The 18,661-nt window shown below is 40.0% G+C and overlaps 1 protein-coding gene across 1 annotated transcript; it reads right to left on the bottom strand.

Annotated features, from left to right (window-relative positions):
• Positions 1-690: 690 nt before the first annotated feature.
• NME5 (NME/NM23 family member 5) lies at positions 691-17,711 on the bottom strand. The gene is made up of 6 exons (XM_037509231.2): positions 16,962-17,711; positions 16,432-16,603; positions 6,562-6,767; positions 5,095-5,195; positions 2,454-2,572; positions 691-879 (listed from the first exon to the last, which is right to left on the bottom strand). The coding sequence occupies exons 2-6, from the start codon at positions 16,558-16,560 to the stop codon at positions 796-798; spliced, it is 639 nt and encodes a 212-aa protein (XP_037365128.1). The 5' UTR covers positions 16,561-16,603; positions 16,962-17,711; the 3' UTR covers positions 691-795.
• Between the last annotated feature and the right edge of the window lie 950 nt (positions 17,712-18,661).

Genomic DNA, 18,661 nt, shown 5'->3' with positions numbered 1-18,661 from the left:
TCCAGTCTCTCAGTTGGTGATATTTGCAAAGGAATTTGGAGAGATGTGAAATAACAGTGCTACAGATGAGAAGCAGCTAAACAGAAGGGTAAATGTAAGATGAATACTATTAGTAGGCCTATGGAGGGGGGAAAAGAGTCATCAAGGCAGAAAAAGGCAAGAAAAAGAAGAAAAGGATGAGGAGAAGATGAGTAAGATGAAGATAATGATGATAAACAAAATGTTTCTAGTTTTTTGTCCTTGTCTGTAAAGCATTTATCCTTCCTGTACACAACTCATTACTTCTAAAAAACTGAAGAAAAAACAAAATTAACTGAAATGTACAGTTGTATAAGACTTCTTTTAAAACTGTACTGTGTCTTGTTTTTGTATAGTTAACACACTACTAAATGTGTCCTTAGCTAGCCCTGCCCTGGCAGTATTTCAGTCACTATGAAACTTGCATGGTTCACTATGGGTGTTATAAACTGGCATGGTAATTTAAAGCAGGTTCTTGTTGATGTACAGCACAAATTAGTTATAGATGTGTATGATAGTTTTTCCATACTCAGTTATCTCTGTCAGAGTTTATAAAAATTGTTTACTGAACACTACTTTGTAATTGGGAAAAAAAGCATACAGTAAACCTGTATTTTACATGAGAAATTATCTGTTATACAAAACACCTTCTTATAAAACTGATTTTAAGAAATAATTTATTTCACATATAGTTACTTAAACCCTAAGGAAATATGATTTTTTAAAAGTATATGTATGCTTTTTATAAGCTATATCATGATCTGTTCTTTGAAGACTTTAATAAGATTCTTCTGTAACTGGATGGTGACAAAGTTTAGGTTTGTTGGGATTATTTTTCAGCAACCAATCAGCTAGCCAAATCTAAGGAAAAAAGGGGGAGGAGGAAAATCCTTAAGTTAATAAATATTTAAATATTTTATTCAATATGCAGTACATTGATTAAAAGCTTAAAGAGTTTTCAAAATCATTTTAAGAACAAAAAATGAATATTAAAAATTGAAACACTAAGTTTTACATTATGCAAGATTGTAAACCATAAATCCACATCAAAAAAATTGAAGTTAAACTATCTCCATTCACAGATGACACAATCCTATATATAGGAAGTTCCAAAGGATCCACAGAAAGATATTAAAACTAATACATGAATTCAACAAAGTTGTAAGTTATAAGATCAACACACAAAAAAAAGCTGTCAAAATTCTTTTTGGCAGCAAGCAACAATCCAAAAAGGAAATTAAGAGGTCATTTTCATTTACAATACCATTGAAAAAAGTAAATATTTAAGAATAAGTTAATCAATTTGTATTGATCAACTTAAATTTAAAATATTGCAGACAGAAATTTAGAAACCTAAATAAATGATAAGACAGCTCATGTTCATGGGTAGAAACACTTAATACTGTGAAGACATTAAGAATTTAGTAATACCTAAAGCAATCTACAGATTTAACCCAATTCCAACAGTCAAAGATGAAAACAAACAAACAAAAATACCTAACAGTCATTTTTGCAGAAAAGGAAAAGTCAGTTGTCAAATTCAAAGGGAATTTCTGGGGCTCTTAAACAGTGAAAACAATCATGAAAAAGTATTTTCCAACTTTGTTCTTCTTGATTTCAAATATCTTCTACAAAGCTACAATAATCAAAACAGTGTAGAACTAGCATATAGATAGACATGTAGACCAATAAAATAGAATTTAGAGTGGAAAAGTAACATATGGTACCCAGTCCGTTCAATGGAAAAGATGTAGTTTTTTCAATAAATGGTACTGGGTGGCCTCCCTTCTGGCGTAAGGGGTTAAGTCTCAGCACTGTCAAGTTATCCATAGTCACTGCAACATGAATTCAATCCCCGGCCAAGGAAGTAACCCACATGGCCCAGTAGACCTCTCCTATCTCGCCTGAGGCTCCCCTCAGCAGTGTATTTCAGTGAATCTGCCTGTTCTGCTCCCCACTCTGTCTCTGGTGAATCCTCTCACCCCCTGTACCTCTGGCCTATACCCCAGTTCTTGTATGCATACATAAATAAAAATAAATCTTTAGGGTCCCTCTGGTGGTGTAAGGGGTTAAGATGCAACCTTTGAAGCTATCCGCAGCCACTGTAGCACAAGCTGTATCCCTGGCCAGGGAGCTACCCACATGGTGCAGCAGACCTCTCCTGACTCGCCTGCTGTTCCCCTCAGTAGTGTATTTCAGTCAATCTGCCTGTTCTGTTCCCTACTCTGTCTCTGGTGAATCCTCTCACCTGCCCATCCCACATCTCTGCCTATACCCCAGTTCTTATATGCATAAATAAATAAATCTTTATTTAAAAAAAGCTATTCAGAAGGAGGTATCTAAAAACCACCTCTAGATACTTAACTCTTTCAGAGAATACAATGTTTCAACATTAAAATATAGACAATATTTAATGTGAATAAAAAGATTCTTACATAAGGATCTGCTGGCTTTTGCTTACAAAGCTCTGTGAGTCCTTTTAGCAGAGTTGGTGTTACATACAAATTTAAATAGTCCTTAGCAGCCTGTCCAACTGGAATGGGCTCAACAATCACTGCAAATAGAAATGTATTCCCATTAAAGCTAAATAAATGATGAAATATAGACAAATAACTTTTAATGGCATTAGAAATACTTCTAAAGCTTTTAAAAAGGAAACATAACTAGATATATGGTACACTAGTTTATTAAAAAACACAGAGAAATGACTACATAACACATAAGACTAGCAAGAAATATCAAAATTCTAACAGTGATCATGTATAAGAGTCTGATTTTGTTTTTAACCATATCTTTTTCTACATTACCACCATGCTTTGTACAGTAGATATAATAGTAGTATGAAAAAGAAAAATATGAACACAGGACATGTAATCTTCATAAGTTAAATTTATTTTAACAATTAATTCCTGCCAAAAAATAGCAGGCATTTTGCAGAGCTTAAACAGTGAATAATACATAGTTCTTGCTCTTCTACTGAATATACACCTGAGGTATAATGATATTTGTCTATATAATATGTAAATATTCCTGCTTATTTCTCAAGTTTTAAAATATATTACTGAGAAATTTTATTATTTTCAACCTTGTTTGAACACTATGTAGGTGAATCAAATTTGTAATAACAAAGAATATAACTACACAAGAAAGAATGCATTTTAATGTCTTAGTAGGTCTTTTGAGGTTAATCTCCATGGATATGTTATTTTTGATAAAAATGAGAAAGGGAAGCTATTGGTCTTGTGTTTGGATTTTTAAAAAAGATTTATTTATTTATGCGTACAAGAGCTGGGGTGTAGGCCAGGGTTGGGGGTGGGGAGTGTTAGAGGATTCACCAGAGACAGAGTGGGAAGCAGAACAGGCAAATCTACTGAAATACACTGCCAAGGGGAGCAGCTGGTGAGACAGGAGAGATCTGCTGCTCCATGTGGGTCACCTACCTGGTCAGCCCCAGCCAGGGATCAAACTTGTGCTGCAGTAGCTGCAGATTGCTTCATAGTGCTGATGCTTAACCCCTTGAGCCTCTGGGGAGGGTCCCAAATGTTTAGATTTAAATCCTCAGTGGCCCAGTGGAAAGGAAGGCAGAAAGATAAATTTCTGTATGAGTTGTGTATGGGTTCAGTCTCAATGAGACAAAGATTAACAATGGGAGATCTTTGTCATGATGCAGGAAAACCTGGGAAAAACCTAGTGGGTCTTCAGTAAAGTTTTCTTTCCGGTAAAGTCTCTATTATAACAATTTATTTAACCACTATCTCTTGGATCTCAGCTAAAATGATCTTATCATTATCTCTTGGATCTCAGCTAAAATGTCACTTTCTGAGTCAGGCCTTAAAAGTCTCTAAGCACACCTTTTAATTGCCTTGTATGAGCACGTCCCACACAATGACACAGCAGGCCTCTCCTGGCTGGCCCTCTGCTCCCCTCAGCAGTGTACTTTGGTCAATTTGCCTGTTCCCCACTCTGTCTCTGGTGAATCCTCTCACTCCCCTGCACCTCTGGCCTTTGCCCCCACTCTTGTATGCATAAATAAATAAATCTTTTTTAAAAAAGTATATAATTTTTAAACTCATATCTACAGCATCAGTTAATGGGTAAAATCAGAGGCAATCTAAAATAAGAGTTTAAGAATATAAGACTCTGAGTAAGAAGAACACCCAAATATATCTTCTACTCAAGTTAGAGAATTTTTATCCAATTTCAGTTAAAATCCAAAGAGAAAATTCTAATTCACAAGTGGGGAAAATCTACAAAGCTATTAAGACATCTCATATTTGAGATATGTGTAAAAATAATATGGAGGCAGAAGAAGGAGCAGGGGTTATAGATGAAATAAGGCTCGCCATAATTGTTGAAGTTGGGTAATCAGTTTACTAGGGATTTATTATACTATTCTGTCTACTTTTGAGTATGTTTGACATTTTCCACAGTAAAGAGTTCCAAAGGAAAAGTAAGGTCTTTGACCATGTGACAGAGATTACATCAGTAAGAAGAAAACAAGTAGGAAAATTCTTTTGTGCACAAATATCTATAAAAAAAACTTTTAAGGGTCCTCCCTGGTGGCACAAAGGATAAGACGCAGCCTACGAAGCTATCTGCAGCCACTGCAGCACAAGTTCGATCCTGGGCCAGGGAGATACCCATATGCCACAACAGACCTCTCCTGACTCTCCCGCTGCTCCCCTCAGCAGTATATTTCAGTAGATCTGACTGTTCTGTTCCCCACTCTGTCTCTGGTGAATCCTCTCACCCTCCCGCACATCTGGCCTATACGCTGGTTCTTGTATAAATAAATAAATCTTAAAAAAAACAAAATTTATAAAAAAAAAAAAGAAAGGGAAAAAAATTAAACTGTTTCAAAAGATTCCCTGATTCCCTGGAGGGCACAATTTAATTTTGATCGAAATGTTGAGTTCTCTATTCTTAGCTTCAAGTTTTTAAGTAGCTAAATTTGAAAATATTACCAAATATATTTAAGAAAAATTACGTTATCCTCCTTCTCAATACATCTTCAAAATAAAAGAAAAAGCAAACAATAAAGAGATGAAACTGACATATTACTTATTGGTAACTTACCTTCAGGAAACATGAACCGAATTTCTCTTTCTGCTGCTGCAAAATCATTACTCCCATGAAGTGCATTCCTTAGGTCATCTGTGCCATAGATTGCCCTTAGACTAGAAGCAAGTTGTAGATGATGACCATTCAATCTGAGATCCTTTTCCTTAGTTTTTATAAATGTTTTCGCCTTAGAAATTTTACAGAAGCACTGTCATTTCTCACATATGTGATTTTAATCTATAGTTGACCTTTAAACAATGTACTAACCCCCAAATATTTGAAAAACTGCATATGACTTCTGAGAACCCAAAAACTTTGCTAACAGCCTGCTGTTCACCAGAAGTCTTAGGTAACATAAGGAGTTGATTAACAAATTTTGTGTCCTATATGTACATTCTTACAATAAAATAAGTTAGAGAAAAGAAAATGTTAAGACCATCATTAGAGAAAATACATTTATAGTAGTACTGTATTTCTCTATACCATAAGTTTGTGTCATCTGTTTAAATGAAATTTGCATGTAAGTGGATGGGCACAGTTCAAACCCATGTTGTTCATAGGTCAAGTATATTTTATTTTATTTAGGTCAAATATATTTTAAGTTTAAATTTATTAAGAAGAGGGTCAATCATTTTTAAATTTGTAAAAAGTATGCATTAGGAAAACAGAAGTCCTCTGGGTTAAAAGGAGACTTGTGGGCCTCCCCGGTGGTGCAGTGGTTGAGCGCTGGGTTGCAAAGCTGCCTGCAGCCTCTGCAGCGCCGGTTCGATCCCCAGCTGCTCCCCGGCCACCGGAGGAGGGTCCCACATGGCGCGCAGACCTCTCCTGCCACCCCACATGGCGCGCAGACCTCTCCTGCCGCCCGCTGCTCCCCCCAGCAGTGTACTTCGGTCCTTCTGCCTGCTCTGCTCCCCGCTCTTGGTCTGGTGAATTCTCTCACCCTCCCGCGCTTCTGACTGTACCCAGTGCTTGTATAAACAAAACAAACAAACAAATAAATAAATAAATAACATGCCTCTATAAAAAAAAAAAATTTAAAAAAAAAAAATAAAAAAATAAAAGGAGACTTGTGAGAAGTAAAAAACAATACACATTCAAAAGTACAGGGACTCAAATCACAGGGACTCCTTTTGTTTCTAGACATCTAGTAGTGAAAATGCTGAAAATTTGTATTTCTGGTCCTGTGTTATCAATATTCTTTTAAAATACCACACCATTTTTCCTATGAAAAAACTACTTCAGTGACATTTTAAATCAAGGATGATTGAAGGCTAATTAACCATAAATCAGACATTCCTGAGGCTTTTGTAATATTTGGTATTAAATAGACATTTACTAGTTAAAAATATAAAAGACCTCTCCCCCACCCCCCTCAAAAAAAAAGTGTTAGGGAAACTTTCAAATGAAATTCCCATTACAATGAAATCATACTTGTTTTTTTGTTTCACAGATGAATTCCATTTTACCCTTTAAGAAAATTACCTGTCTGGGTGTGTCTCCTTAGCTACTAAGCTATTACTTGGTCCCAAAAGTTCTTTCCAATAGGAGATGGCTTTATGTCTAGCTAATATCATGGCAACAAGTGGTCCAGAACTCATGTAAGCTGTTAAATTGGGGAAAAACATTTTCCCATATTGTTCCACATAAAAGTTACTACAGTGCTCAGGGCTAAGTTGCAGTTTTCTTCTCTAGAAGAGAAATAAACAACAAAAGCATTTAAAATGACAGTTCAATATTATCTCATGAAGTTTTAATAACTTAAATTGCATGAATCTGACTACAAATTTAAGGTTTGTATTTTTGTTTTAAAAAGGCAAGATAAGAAAGTTGAATATATACTGTAAATAAGATTTAAAAGAATTGGGGCCTCCCTGGTGGCGCGGCGGTTGAGCGCTGGGTTGCAAAGCTGCCCGCAGCCTCTGCAGCCCTGTTTGATCCCCGGCTGCTCCCTGGCCACCGGAGGAGGGTCCCACATGGCGCGCAGACCGCTCCTGCCGCCCACTGCTCCCCTCAGCAGTGCGCTTCGGTCCTTCTGCCTGCTCTGCTCCCCGCTCTGGCTCTGGTGAATTCTCTCACCCTCCTGCGCTTCTGACTGTACCCAGTGCACGTATAAACAAACAAACAAACAAACAAACAAAAATATATGCCTCTTAAAACAAACAAACAAATAAATAAATAAATAAAAGAATTATGTAACCTACTTAAGAAAAACTATTCCAGTCTGTCAGTCTCCCTTTGCCTATAGTGTTTTTTTGTTTTTGTTTTTTTTTTAAGATTTACTTATTTATGCATACAAGAACTGGGGTACAGGCCAGAAGTGGCAAGGGTGGGGGGTGATGATAAGATTCACCAGAGACAGAGTGGGGAGCAGAACTGGCGGATCTACTGAAATACACTGCTGAGGGGAGCAGCTGGTGAGACAGGAGAGGTCTCCTGGGCCATGTGGGTCACCTCCCTGGCCAGGGCTCTAACTTGTGCTGCAGACAGCTGTTCATAGTTTCATAGTGCTGAGATTTAACCCCTTGTGCCACCAGGGAGGCCCCTGTTTTTTTGTTGTTTTTTTTTTAAAGATTTTATTTATTTATTTTTGCATAGAACTGGGGTATAGGCCAGAGGTGTGGGGCAGGGGGGAGGGGGGAGTGAGAGGACCCACCAGCGAAAGGTGGGGAACAGAAAAGACACCATTGAAATACCATGCTAATGGGATCAGTGGGCGAGAAAGGAGAGGTCTGCCATACCATAAGTGGGTTAGCTCCCAGGTTAGGATGGAACTTAGGATGTCAAGGTAAGGGCCTCCCTGGTGGTGCAGCAGTTGAGCACTGGGCTTCGAAGCTGCCCACAGCCTCTGCAGAACTGGTTCAATCCCCAGCCACAGAGAGGGTCCCACATGGCACACAGACCTCTCCTGCCGCCCCCACTGCTCCCTTCAGCAGTGTACTTCATCAGTCTGCCTGTTCTGCTACGCGCTCTGGCTCTGGTGAATTCTCTCACCCTCCCGCACTTCTGACTGTACCCAGTGCTGGTATAAATAAGTAAAATCTTAAAAAAAAAAAAAAAAAAAGGATGTCAAGGTAACAACCCGAGACTTAACCCTTAGGCCACCAGGGAGGTCCCTGCCTGTGGTTTGTTAATGACAAATTTATCATAACTCCTTAAAGTAAGGGCATTCCAATCATCAATATTTTATAAATGTATACTTTGGATACATAAACATAAAAAAAGTGGACTGTAGAAAATTCCAAAACCATCTTTCCCCATCTATTTGTAATATTTCCCTATTTATTGAAATTTTCCTACATTACTTTTGGATACTGGTCTCATTATATTGTAGTACTTGGGGGCCTACCTGGTGGCGCAGGAGTTAAAGACAGTACTATAAAGCTATCCAGCCACTGCAGGGTGAGTCCCACACCTGCAGCCAGAAGAAACCCATATGGTGCAGCAGACTGCTCCTGCCTCACCCTCTGCTGCCCTCAACAGTGTATTTCAGTAGATCTGCCTGTTTGCTCCTCACTCTGTGGTGAAAAAGCCTCTCACCCCCTACACTTCTGGCTTACACCTCAGTTCTTGTATGTACAAATAAAATTTTTAAAAAATTTAAAAATATTGTAGTAGTTGGAAAAATCCATCTTTCTAAAATGAGCTAGATTTTCCTGAGAGACAATAAGATTTTACTAAATGACCTGCTCTTAAAGCCCCTTTCAAAACTATCATCTGTCTTCAGATAGCAGAACCCTGGTAAAAGTACTTGATTTATACAGAGGGACCCATACTGACCAGTGCAAGAAAATTGGGAAGATAATGTTTACCTTCATGAGTTAGCACTGCTATAAAAAAACTCTACTGGATGACTAAGGACTAGTTACTATATAAAAAAAAGATGATCACATCATTCAATTCACAGTCGGGAAATATAAGAAATTAGAGAAGATATTATTGAGTGTGTATTTCTTGGTTATGTTTTAAAAATTAAGACATGCCAGTAATTGTGATTCTTGTGCATAGTGATGTGTGTTTTTGTTGTGTTTAAAAATAAAAATCTTGGCCTTCCTGGTGGTGCAAGGGGTTAAGGACAGCACTATGAAGCAATCCACAGCCTCTGTAGCATGAGTTCGATCCCCAGCCCAGCAGGGAGCTACCCACATGGCACAGAGACCTCTCCTGTCTCGCTGCTCCCCTCAATCTGCCTGTTCTGTTCCCCACTCTGTCTCTGGTGAATCCTCTCACCCCCGCACCTCTGGCTTGTACCCCAGTTCTTGTATGCATAAATAAAATCTTTAAAAAAAATAAAAATTTCATTTAAAATTAATATAAATCCTTATCTGGCACATTCTCCTTAAGCAAGGGGCCCTATCTTCAGCAGATGTGATAGCTAAGGCAGCATAATTATGAAAATGAACAGCTCATCTTAAACTAAAATTGATACTTAATCAATGATTCCATTAGTTACTTTAAAATTAAATCAGGTAAAATTTTTTGGAATTATGATGGATAGTTTAACAAAGAGAAGCCATGTTATTAAATTAACACCAAAGAAAAGATTAGCTTGTAACTAGAGAAAGACTGCCACCTACTGAAAAGATACTTCTTTTTACAGAAGGTTTTCCCTAGATGGGACAAGAGAGGCACAAGTTCAATGAACTCTAAACTACATCACAGTCTTTTTAAAAGGACACAATACAAAGGACAAATATTTTATGATTCCACTTACATGAGATACCTAGAATAGTCAAAACCGTAGAGGCAGAAAGAATGGTGGTTATCAAGGAATGTGAAGAGAAGAAAACAAGTTACTGTTTAATGGATAGTTTCACTTTAAGATGATGAAACATTTGTAGAGATGGGTGGTGGTGATGGCTGTGCAACAATGTATATGTATGTATGTATTTATGTGTTTTTAAAAGATTTATTTATTTATGCATACAAGAACCGGATTACAGGTCAGAGGTGCGGAGGGTGAGAGGATTCACCAGAGACAGAGTGGGGAGCAGAACAGGCAGCTCCACTGATATACACTGCTGAGGGGAGCAGTGAGCGAGACAGGAGAGGTCTCCTGGGCCATGTGGGTCAGCTCCCTGGCCAGGGATCAAACTCCTGTTGCAGTGGCTGCAGACAGCTTCACAGTGCTGCAATTTAATCTCTTGCTGACCAGAGAAGCCCCCATACATGTATTTATTTATTTATTTTTAAAGATTTATTTATGCATGCAAGAACTGGGGTGCAGGCCAGATGCCAGGGGGGTGGTGAGAGGATTCACCATAGACAGAATGGGGAACAGAACAGGCAGACTGACTGAAATACACTGCTGACAGGAGCAGTGGGCAAGATAGGAGATGTCTGCTGTACCATGTGGGTAGCTCCCTGGCCAGGGATCAGACTCGTGCTGCAATGGCTGTGGATAGCTTCATAGGTTGCGTCTTAACCCCTTGTGCCACCAGGGAGGCCTCGCATATGTATTTAATGCCACTCAATTGTACATTTAAAAAGTTAAAATGGTAAATTTCATGTTGCATATATTTCATCATAATTAAAACAAAAAACAATTGCAACTAGGGAAAATTTTAAATATTAGTAAGCTGATTTTTTTTAAAGATTTATTTTTATTTTTATTTTATTTATTTATACAAGCACTGGGCACGGTCAGAAGTGCGGGAGGGCGAGAGAATTCACCAGAGCCAGAGTGGGGAACAGAACAGGTAGAAGGACCGAAGTACACTGCTGAGGGGAGCAGCGGGCAGCAGGAGAGGTCTGCACGCCATGTGGGACCCTCCTCCAGTGACCGCCACGTGGAACTCTCCTCCAGTGGCCGGGGAGCAGCCGGGGATCGAACCGGCGCTGCAGAGGCTGCAGGCAGCTTCGCAACCAAGCGCTCAAACGCTGCGCCACCGGGGAGGCCCAGTAAGCTGATTTTTAATTTATAATTAACATTAGCTATTTGTCACCTTTTTTTTTAAAGATTTATTTATGTATACAAGAATTGGGGTACAGGCTAGAGGTGTGGAGGGTGAGAGGATCCACTGGAGACAGAGTGGGGAGCAGAACAAGCAGATTGACTGAAATACACTGCTGAGGGGAGCAATGGATGAGTTAGGAGAGGTCTGCTGCGCCATGTGGGTTAGCTCCCTGGCTGGGGATTGAACTCGCGCTGCAGTGGCAGAGGATAGCTTCACAGTGCTGTGCTTAACCCCTTGTGCCACCAGGGAGGCCCCAATTCTTTTTTTTTTTTTAAGATTTATTTATGCATACAAGAACTGGCGTACAGGTCAAAGGTGTGGGCGGGGGGGTTGGGGTGAGAGGATTCACCAGACACAGCATAGGGAACAGAACAGGTAGACTGACTGAAATACACTGCTGAGGAGTACAACAGGCGAGACACGAGAGGTTTGCTATGCCATGTGCATAACTCCCTTGCCAATGATCGAACTTGTGCTGCAGAGGCTCACGGATAGCTTCACAGTGCTGTGCTTAACCCCTTGAGCCTTGTGCCACCAGGGAGGCCCAGTCACCAATTCTTTTTAATATACATGTATGATAAAACAAATGGGATATATATCTTATTTTTATAATTAAAAAAAAATTTTTTTAGAAAAATTTATATATGCATAGAAGAGCTAGGGTGTAGGCCAGAGGTGTGGGAGGTAAGAGGATTCACCAGAGACAGAGTGCGGAGCAGAACAGGTGGATCTACTGAAATACACTGCTGAAGGGAGCAGTGGCTTGACAGCAGAGGTTTGCTGGGCCATATGTGGGTTAACTCCAGGCAAGAATCAAGCTCAGGCCAACTCAGTTCACAGCAGTGGTGACTGTATGATAATGCTGACATTTAACCTCTATGCCACCAGGGAGGCCCTGTATACTTTTTAAAATTAATGGGTAATATGGGCCTCTTGGTGGCGCAAGGAGTAAAGACACTATGAAGCAATCCATAGACACTACAGAGTTCGATCCCCAGCCAGGGAGGTGACCCACATGACACTGCAGACCTCTGCTCTCTCATCCACTGCTCCCCTCAGCAGTGTATTTCAGTTAATCTGCCCCCACGCTGTCTCTGGTGAATCCCCTCACTTCCAACTCCTCTGGCCTCTACCCCAGTTCTTGTATGCATAAATAAATATTTTTTAAAAATTAATGGATAATATACTTACAGTGTTCAAAAATTCAAAGTAAAGAAACAAGGTAAATACTGGGAAATGTTATTCCCGTCACTGTCTAAATTGACCATGTTCTTCCTTGCCCTCAGCAGGCAACCATCTTTTAATGTTTATTTTTCTTCTACTGTTTCATTTTGCATATATGGGCAAACATGAATATATATTACTTTTTCTATCACAAAAAGTTGCCACATATTATTTTGCATCTTGTTTTTTTTTTTATAAGAAGATACAGAAAAATTCCCTCATTCTTTTTACAGTTAGTTGCATAGTATTCAAACTGGTGGGTTTGTCGATATTTTTATTTAACATCTTGTATACTGGGTTATTTCCTACTTTTTTGTAGTAAATAAACAATGCTGTCAAAAATAACCTGTATACTTGTCACTTATAGAAGCAATTCCCAGGAGTTGGATGCTGTGTCAAAGGGTAAGGCATCTATAATATTGACAGATTATTGCCAGATACTCCTCCATAAGGATTGAGTCATTTACATTTTTGTCAGAATGTATTTCAATGTTGTTAATTTGCTTTTTTTCCTATTTAGAGATTGAGTATCTTTTCAGTATGTTTAAGTAGCATGTTTTTCTTTTCTATGACTGTCCACATATCCTGCTCATCTTCTACCAAATTTTTATCTTTTTCTAGGAGTCTTTTATAAATTACACAGATTAGGTCTCTGTGATGTTACCATAATTTCAGGTTTTCAGGTCTAATTCCCCAGCTAGGAATTGATCCTAGGCTGCAGTGGCAGCACTGAGTCCTAGCCAACAGGCCACCATCCATTGATTTCTAACAAAGCTGCAGCAGGAACTTTGCTGACTCTCAGGCAAGCAAGTGAAAAGAGGCAAATTTGTTTAGAGAAATAGATATAAGGGGGCCTCCACGGTGGTGCAGCGGTTGAGCGCTGGGTTGCAAAGCTGCCCGCGGCCTCTGCGGCGCCGGTTCGATCCCCGGCTGCTCCCCGGCCACCGGAGGAGGGTCCCACATGGCGCGCAGACCTCTCCTGCCGCCCGCTGCTCCCCTCAGCAGTGTACTTTGGTCCTTCTGCCTGCTCTGCTCCCCGCTCTGGCTCTGGTGAATTCTCTCACCCTCCCGCGCTTTTGACTGTACCCAGTGCATGTATAAACAAAAAAAAAACCAAGCAAACAAACAAATAAATAAATAAAAACATGCCTCTATTAAAAAAAAAAAAAAGAAATAGATATAAGGAAAAATTTATTAAGAAGAAAAGGAACAGAAACAAAATAGGATTCCCAGGCCTATGGAACCTGGCCAGGGAGTGGCAAGGAAGCCCATGGAGTTGTGCTTCAGGGAATATATACCTTCTTTCCCTAATTATTCTAAACACCCATCAATCTCTCTGTGATTGGCTAGGACTCGGTAGTCTCACTCACTCTGTCTTAATGTCTCTGTGCCCAGAATTACTTCTTATTTCATCGCCCTTATATTAGAGTCCTTTTTTTATTGCCCTTGTCCAGGAATGTCCTGCTGTCTCTGGGGGAGAGGGGGTGTTGATTAACCCCCTTTAGAATTTGTTGCCGTTATCTCTGTAAACTTCCTTATTCCTCTGGGTTTTTTTTTCCTATTTTATTCTGACCCTAAAAGCTATCTACTTGCTCCATGACCAAATGATATGAGTTGCAAATCATTTTTCCAAATTTGTCATTTGTTTTGATTATGTGTATGTTTATTTGGCCATGCAGAAGTATTTTGTTTATACTCTTATTAATCTTATCTTCTATGGTTCCCAGACCTTAAGACAGAGTACAAAACGATGCTCAGCTCCAAGCATAAACAAGAAATTTATCCATCTTTTTAGAATTTATATGGTTTAATTTTTATTATCTTTTTTAAAAGATTTATTTATTTATTTATACAAGATCTGGGGTACAGGCCAGATGCGCGGGAGAGTGAGAGGATTCACCAGAGACAGAGTGGGGAACAGAACAGGCAGACTGAGGAAATACACTGCTGAGGGGAGCAGCGGGGGAGACAGGAGAGGTCTGCTCGCCATGTGGGTTGCTCCGAGGCCGGCGGGGATCGAACAGGCACTACAGAGGCTATGGACAGCTTCACAGCATGGCGCTCAACCGCCAGCGCCACCAGGGGAGGCCCAATATGGTTTAATTTTTCAATATTTAAAGCTTATACCCATTTGGAGTTTATTCTGGAGTATATGGTATAATACTTAATAAACTTTAAGAAAAATGGATTCCTGGTTCACCTAACATATATATATATATATATATATATATATTTAAAGATTTATTTATTTATTTATACAAGCACTGGGTACAGTCAGAAGCGTGGGAGGGCGAGAGAATTCACCAGAGCCAGAGCGGGGAGCAGAGCAGGCAGAACGACCGAAGTACACTGCTGAGGGGAGCAGCGGGCGGCAGGGGAGGTCTGCGCGCCATGTGGGACCCTCCTCCGGTGGCCTGGGAGCAGTTGGGGATTGAACCGGCGCTGCAGAGGCTGTGGGCAGCTTCGCAACCCAGCGCTCAACCTCTGCACCACCGGCACCGGGGAGGCCCTCACCTAACATATATTTAAAAGCCATCTTTACTGATATAGGGAAAATATTTCCTTATATTTTCCTATACTATTTCCTTATATTTTTTGGTACCATTCTGCCTCTGAATTTTCGCCTGTCCTAAATGCAAATGAAATCCCATACTTTACTGAAGATTGAACTTTTATCTTTTAAAACACTAACTAAAGGGCCTCCCCTGTGGCGCAGCGGTTGAGCGCTGGGTTGTGATGCTGCCGGCAGCCTCTGCAGCACAGGTTCGAAACCCAGCTGCTCCCCGGCCACCAGAGGAGGGTCCCACATGGCGCGCAGACCTCTCCTGCCGCCCGCTGCTCCCCTCAGCAGTGTACTTCGGTCCTTCTGCCTGCTCTGCTCCCCGCTCTGGCTCTGGTGAATTCTCTCACCCTCCCGCGCTTCTAACTGTACCCAGTGCTTGTATAAATAAATAAATAAACAAATAAACAAATAAATCTTTAAAAAAAAAAAGTTTATTTAAAAAAAAAAAAAACACTAACTAAAAAGCCAATGTGATACTGTTCAAATGAAAGAATTAAAAACCAATAATTTAGGGCCTCCCCTGGTGGCGCAGCGGTTGAGCGCTGGGTTGCCAGGCTGCCCACAGCCTCTGCAGCGCCAGTTCAATCCCCGGCCACAGGCGAGGGCTCCATCAAAAAAAAAAAAAAAAAAAAAACCTAACAATTTAAATGAGGATGGTACCAAAAAGAAAAAGGATATTCAATTTATTTGATAATCTTTAACAACACTTTTTCCACATTCATTTTCAAATCTCTAGAATGTCAGTGTTTACCAACAGCAGACAAAGTGTAATGTTTAACCTTAGATGTTTATAACAACTGAAAAAAATACCAATGATGCTCCAAAAGTCCATCAGTAGCTAACCAAGCAAATACATTGTGATTCATCCTCACAGGGAATATCAAAAAGAAGTTAGAAAAAATGAGGTAGATTCAGATGTAATAAATGATCTAGAATGCTATCTGAGGGACTTTTCTTAAAGAAGGTCAAGAGAGGAGGAATGCTATCAATATTTGGGGTGGGGGGAATGTTTGTAATGTATAAAAAAAACAAACTCCTGGAAGAATAGAAAGTGCTAAGTGGTTGCCTCTCTGGAGACTGGGACTTTAGGGTTGGAGTGATAAGGTGGAGGAAAAATAGTTTTACTTCTCATTTTCCAGTCTTTCGAAGTGTGTTATAACTTTTACTTTTTAAATTTATTTTTAAAGATTTATTTATTTATGCATATAAGAGCTGGGGTTCAGGCCAGAGATAAGGAGGGTGAGAGGACCCACCAGAAATAGAGTGGGTAGCAGAATAGGCAGATCTACTGAAGTAAACTGCTGAGGGGAACAGTGGGTGAGACAGGAGAGGTCTGCTGCACCATGTGGGTCACCTCCTTGGCTGGGAATCGAACTTGTGCTGCAGTGGCTGTGGATAGCTTCATAATGCTGTGTCTATACCCCCTGAGCCACCAGGGAGGCCCCTGAAGTGTGTTAAAACTTTTAAAACCATCACATAGAGCTTTTGTACACAGAAAAATAAACCTAAATTAATGCAAACTACTAAGGATCTAAATATGGTAATGTCTTTATATAAACATAAATAAGGAAGCAGAGAGAAAAAAGCATGAGCAGCATGCCCAGAAGTTACCTGAACTATGGTGAATCCAGATCTGAGAATAATATCTCGTATCTCTTCCTCTTTGTCAACAATATCTGGTTTGATAATGGCCAGAGTTTTTTCTACATAGATCTGAGGTGGGGGCATTGACAGCTCCATTTGGACTTTTCCGGTACAATTTAAGTTTCTTGACAGGTATCAGCTGCAATGACATACAAGCTCCTTACCCAAATTTAATGTAATTGTGATTAGGAACATCATTAGGTGCTTTTTAAAATTAACTTATAGTTACAAACTGAAATATTTTTTCCTATGCGTAGCCTCCCAGTAATATGAATTCGACTCTCCATCTTGAGTTTCCAAATCACTTTCAGAGAGGCCCAGGAGCAACCCAAAGACCTGGATCTGCACTCTCCGAGCCTGGATGGGAAACTCTCCGTGCCTTTCCTATGGTAGGTAAGCAGCACTGCCTTGCCCATCCCCGCTCTACAGGGACGATAACTTCTTTGCAGATTTTGGAAAGCAGGACCCCTTCTCGAGCGGAGCATTTCCGAACTCACCTGGGCACTAGCCCCTTCAGTGCGACCACAGCTTGTTGCTAGGAGACATGAAGCCCAGCTTAGGGACGGTGGCTACAGAGGGCCAATCCAAGCAGAGCGTTTCACAGCCTCTGGTCTTTTATCTTTTTAAACAGGAAAGGGAACCAGGCACCATCGGTTTTCTTCCTCTTGGGAATCTAAAAGCACTAGACAATTTCTGATATTTTCCTCATGATTTATCTTATTTCATCCTCCTACTCATTTGAAGGGAGCTTCAGTTTTCTCCATTTTATAAACGGTAAGATGAATCGTATAGACTCTCCTCATTCCATACCATTCCCTTTCAGAATGCAAGGAAATCCATGCCAAATACTTTCCTCATTTGACCAGATACTATCCTATCTAGTCCCAACTTCTGTAATAATTAAAAAGCAATCTTGAACTTGTGGAAAAAACATTTATTTATAAAGTTGTAATAGAAGGTTTAATCTAGTTATTTCTAAATTAAGCCTATGGGGGAAAAGGAGGGAAACATTTATGGCATAACCTCAAATCTCAGCTTTCCCTATTTTCTTTATATTATGTCCATAGGCACCTGTGACTTCCTGGTTGTGAGTCAGGCATTATTCTTACTAGGAGAGACAAGAAAGCAGTGGTAAACAAATATTGGGGCTCTTCTATGGGTTAGAATCTCAATGAGCAGTCCAAATTCCAGAAAAGGTCATAGCAGCAGGTCCAGATTAACAAAGCAGGTTTTCTTTGTCTGGCTGGTTCTCATTCCAGAGTATTTAAGTCTCTTCTTTTGTCTAACCAAATACTCAGCACCTAAGGGTCAAGGCAGATAGCAACCTATGAATCTTAAAAGCTAGAGAGTTTTGAATGCAATTTTATTCAAAGAGATTTGACTATACTTTTTTTTCTTTAAAGAAATTTCTTCTTCTAACTACGATGTCTTATCCCCTAAAGATAAGAGAGTGTGATCATATATGAATATCAATATATTATAGCAAACAAACAAAAAATAAAAAATGGATAGTGGGCCTCCCCAGTGGCACACTGGGTTGAGGGCAGTGCTGTGGGGCTGTCTGAAGCCTCTACATTCAGGCTTGATTCCCGGCCAGCCAGGGAGCTACCCACATGACGCAGCAGACCTCTCCTTTCTCACCTGCTGCTCCCCTCAGCAGTGCTTTTGGTCTGTCTGCCTGTTCTGCTCCCAGCTCTCTCTCTGGTGAATTCTCTCACCCTCCCGGGCCTCTGGCCTATAACCCAGTTCTTGTATAAATAAATAAATCTTTTAAAAAATGGATAGTGACTCGTCTCTGCCTTGCAGGTTTAATCCTCTGTTTTGAGGTTCTGGAAGCAGAATCTGCCAGTCTTTATTTGTCCCCACCTCCCTTGAGAGCTTTTCATGCAATCTACTTTCTTAGACGAGTTTACTTAACTATCTAGTAAAGCTGGCTCTACTGAAGGTCGAACTTTCAGGACCTTCAATCACCTCTATACATAAACTCTGGGAACACACAGTTGCTTCAAAGTCACCCATACTTTTGGAGACTTCTTAAAATCAATTTCCAGAAGATACATTCCTTTTTCTTGCAGCTCTCTACATACAGTACCTGAATCTGCTCCAATACTTCTCGCTGCATCTCCACAGCCATATGGTACACATGATGATCAGAGTCATTGTACATCACAGCATTTTGGAACATCAGCATCAAGTC

The sequence above is a fragment of the Talpa occidentalis genome, unplaced genomic scaffold (genome assembly GCF_014898055.3).
Source record: "Talpa occidentalis isolate TD23 unplaced genomic scaffold, MPIMG_talOcc4v2.1 talOcc4.13, whole genome shotgun sequence".
NCBI classification, from domain to species: Eukaryota; Metazoa; Chordata; class Mammalia; order Eulipotyphla; family Talpidae; genus Talpa; species Talpa occidentalis.
Note: the sequence above shows the minus strand (reverse complement) of the source record. Positions and strands in the feature narration are given on the sequence as shown.

Coding starts and splice junctions, on each gene's coding strand:
- NME5 (XM_037509231.2), bottom strand. CDS start 16,560: ATGGAGCTGTCAATGCCCCCACCTCAGATCTATGTAGAAAAAACTCTG. Junction 6,768..16,431: donor CTGGATTCACCATAGTTCAG/GTAACTTCTGGG, acceptor TTTCTCTTCTAG/AGAAGAAAACTGCAACTTAG. Junction 5,196..6,561: donor AAGGAGACACACCCAGACAG/GTAATTTTCTTA, acceptor ACTTGCTTCTAG/TCTAAGGGCAATCTATGGCA.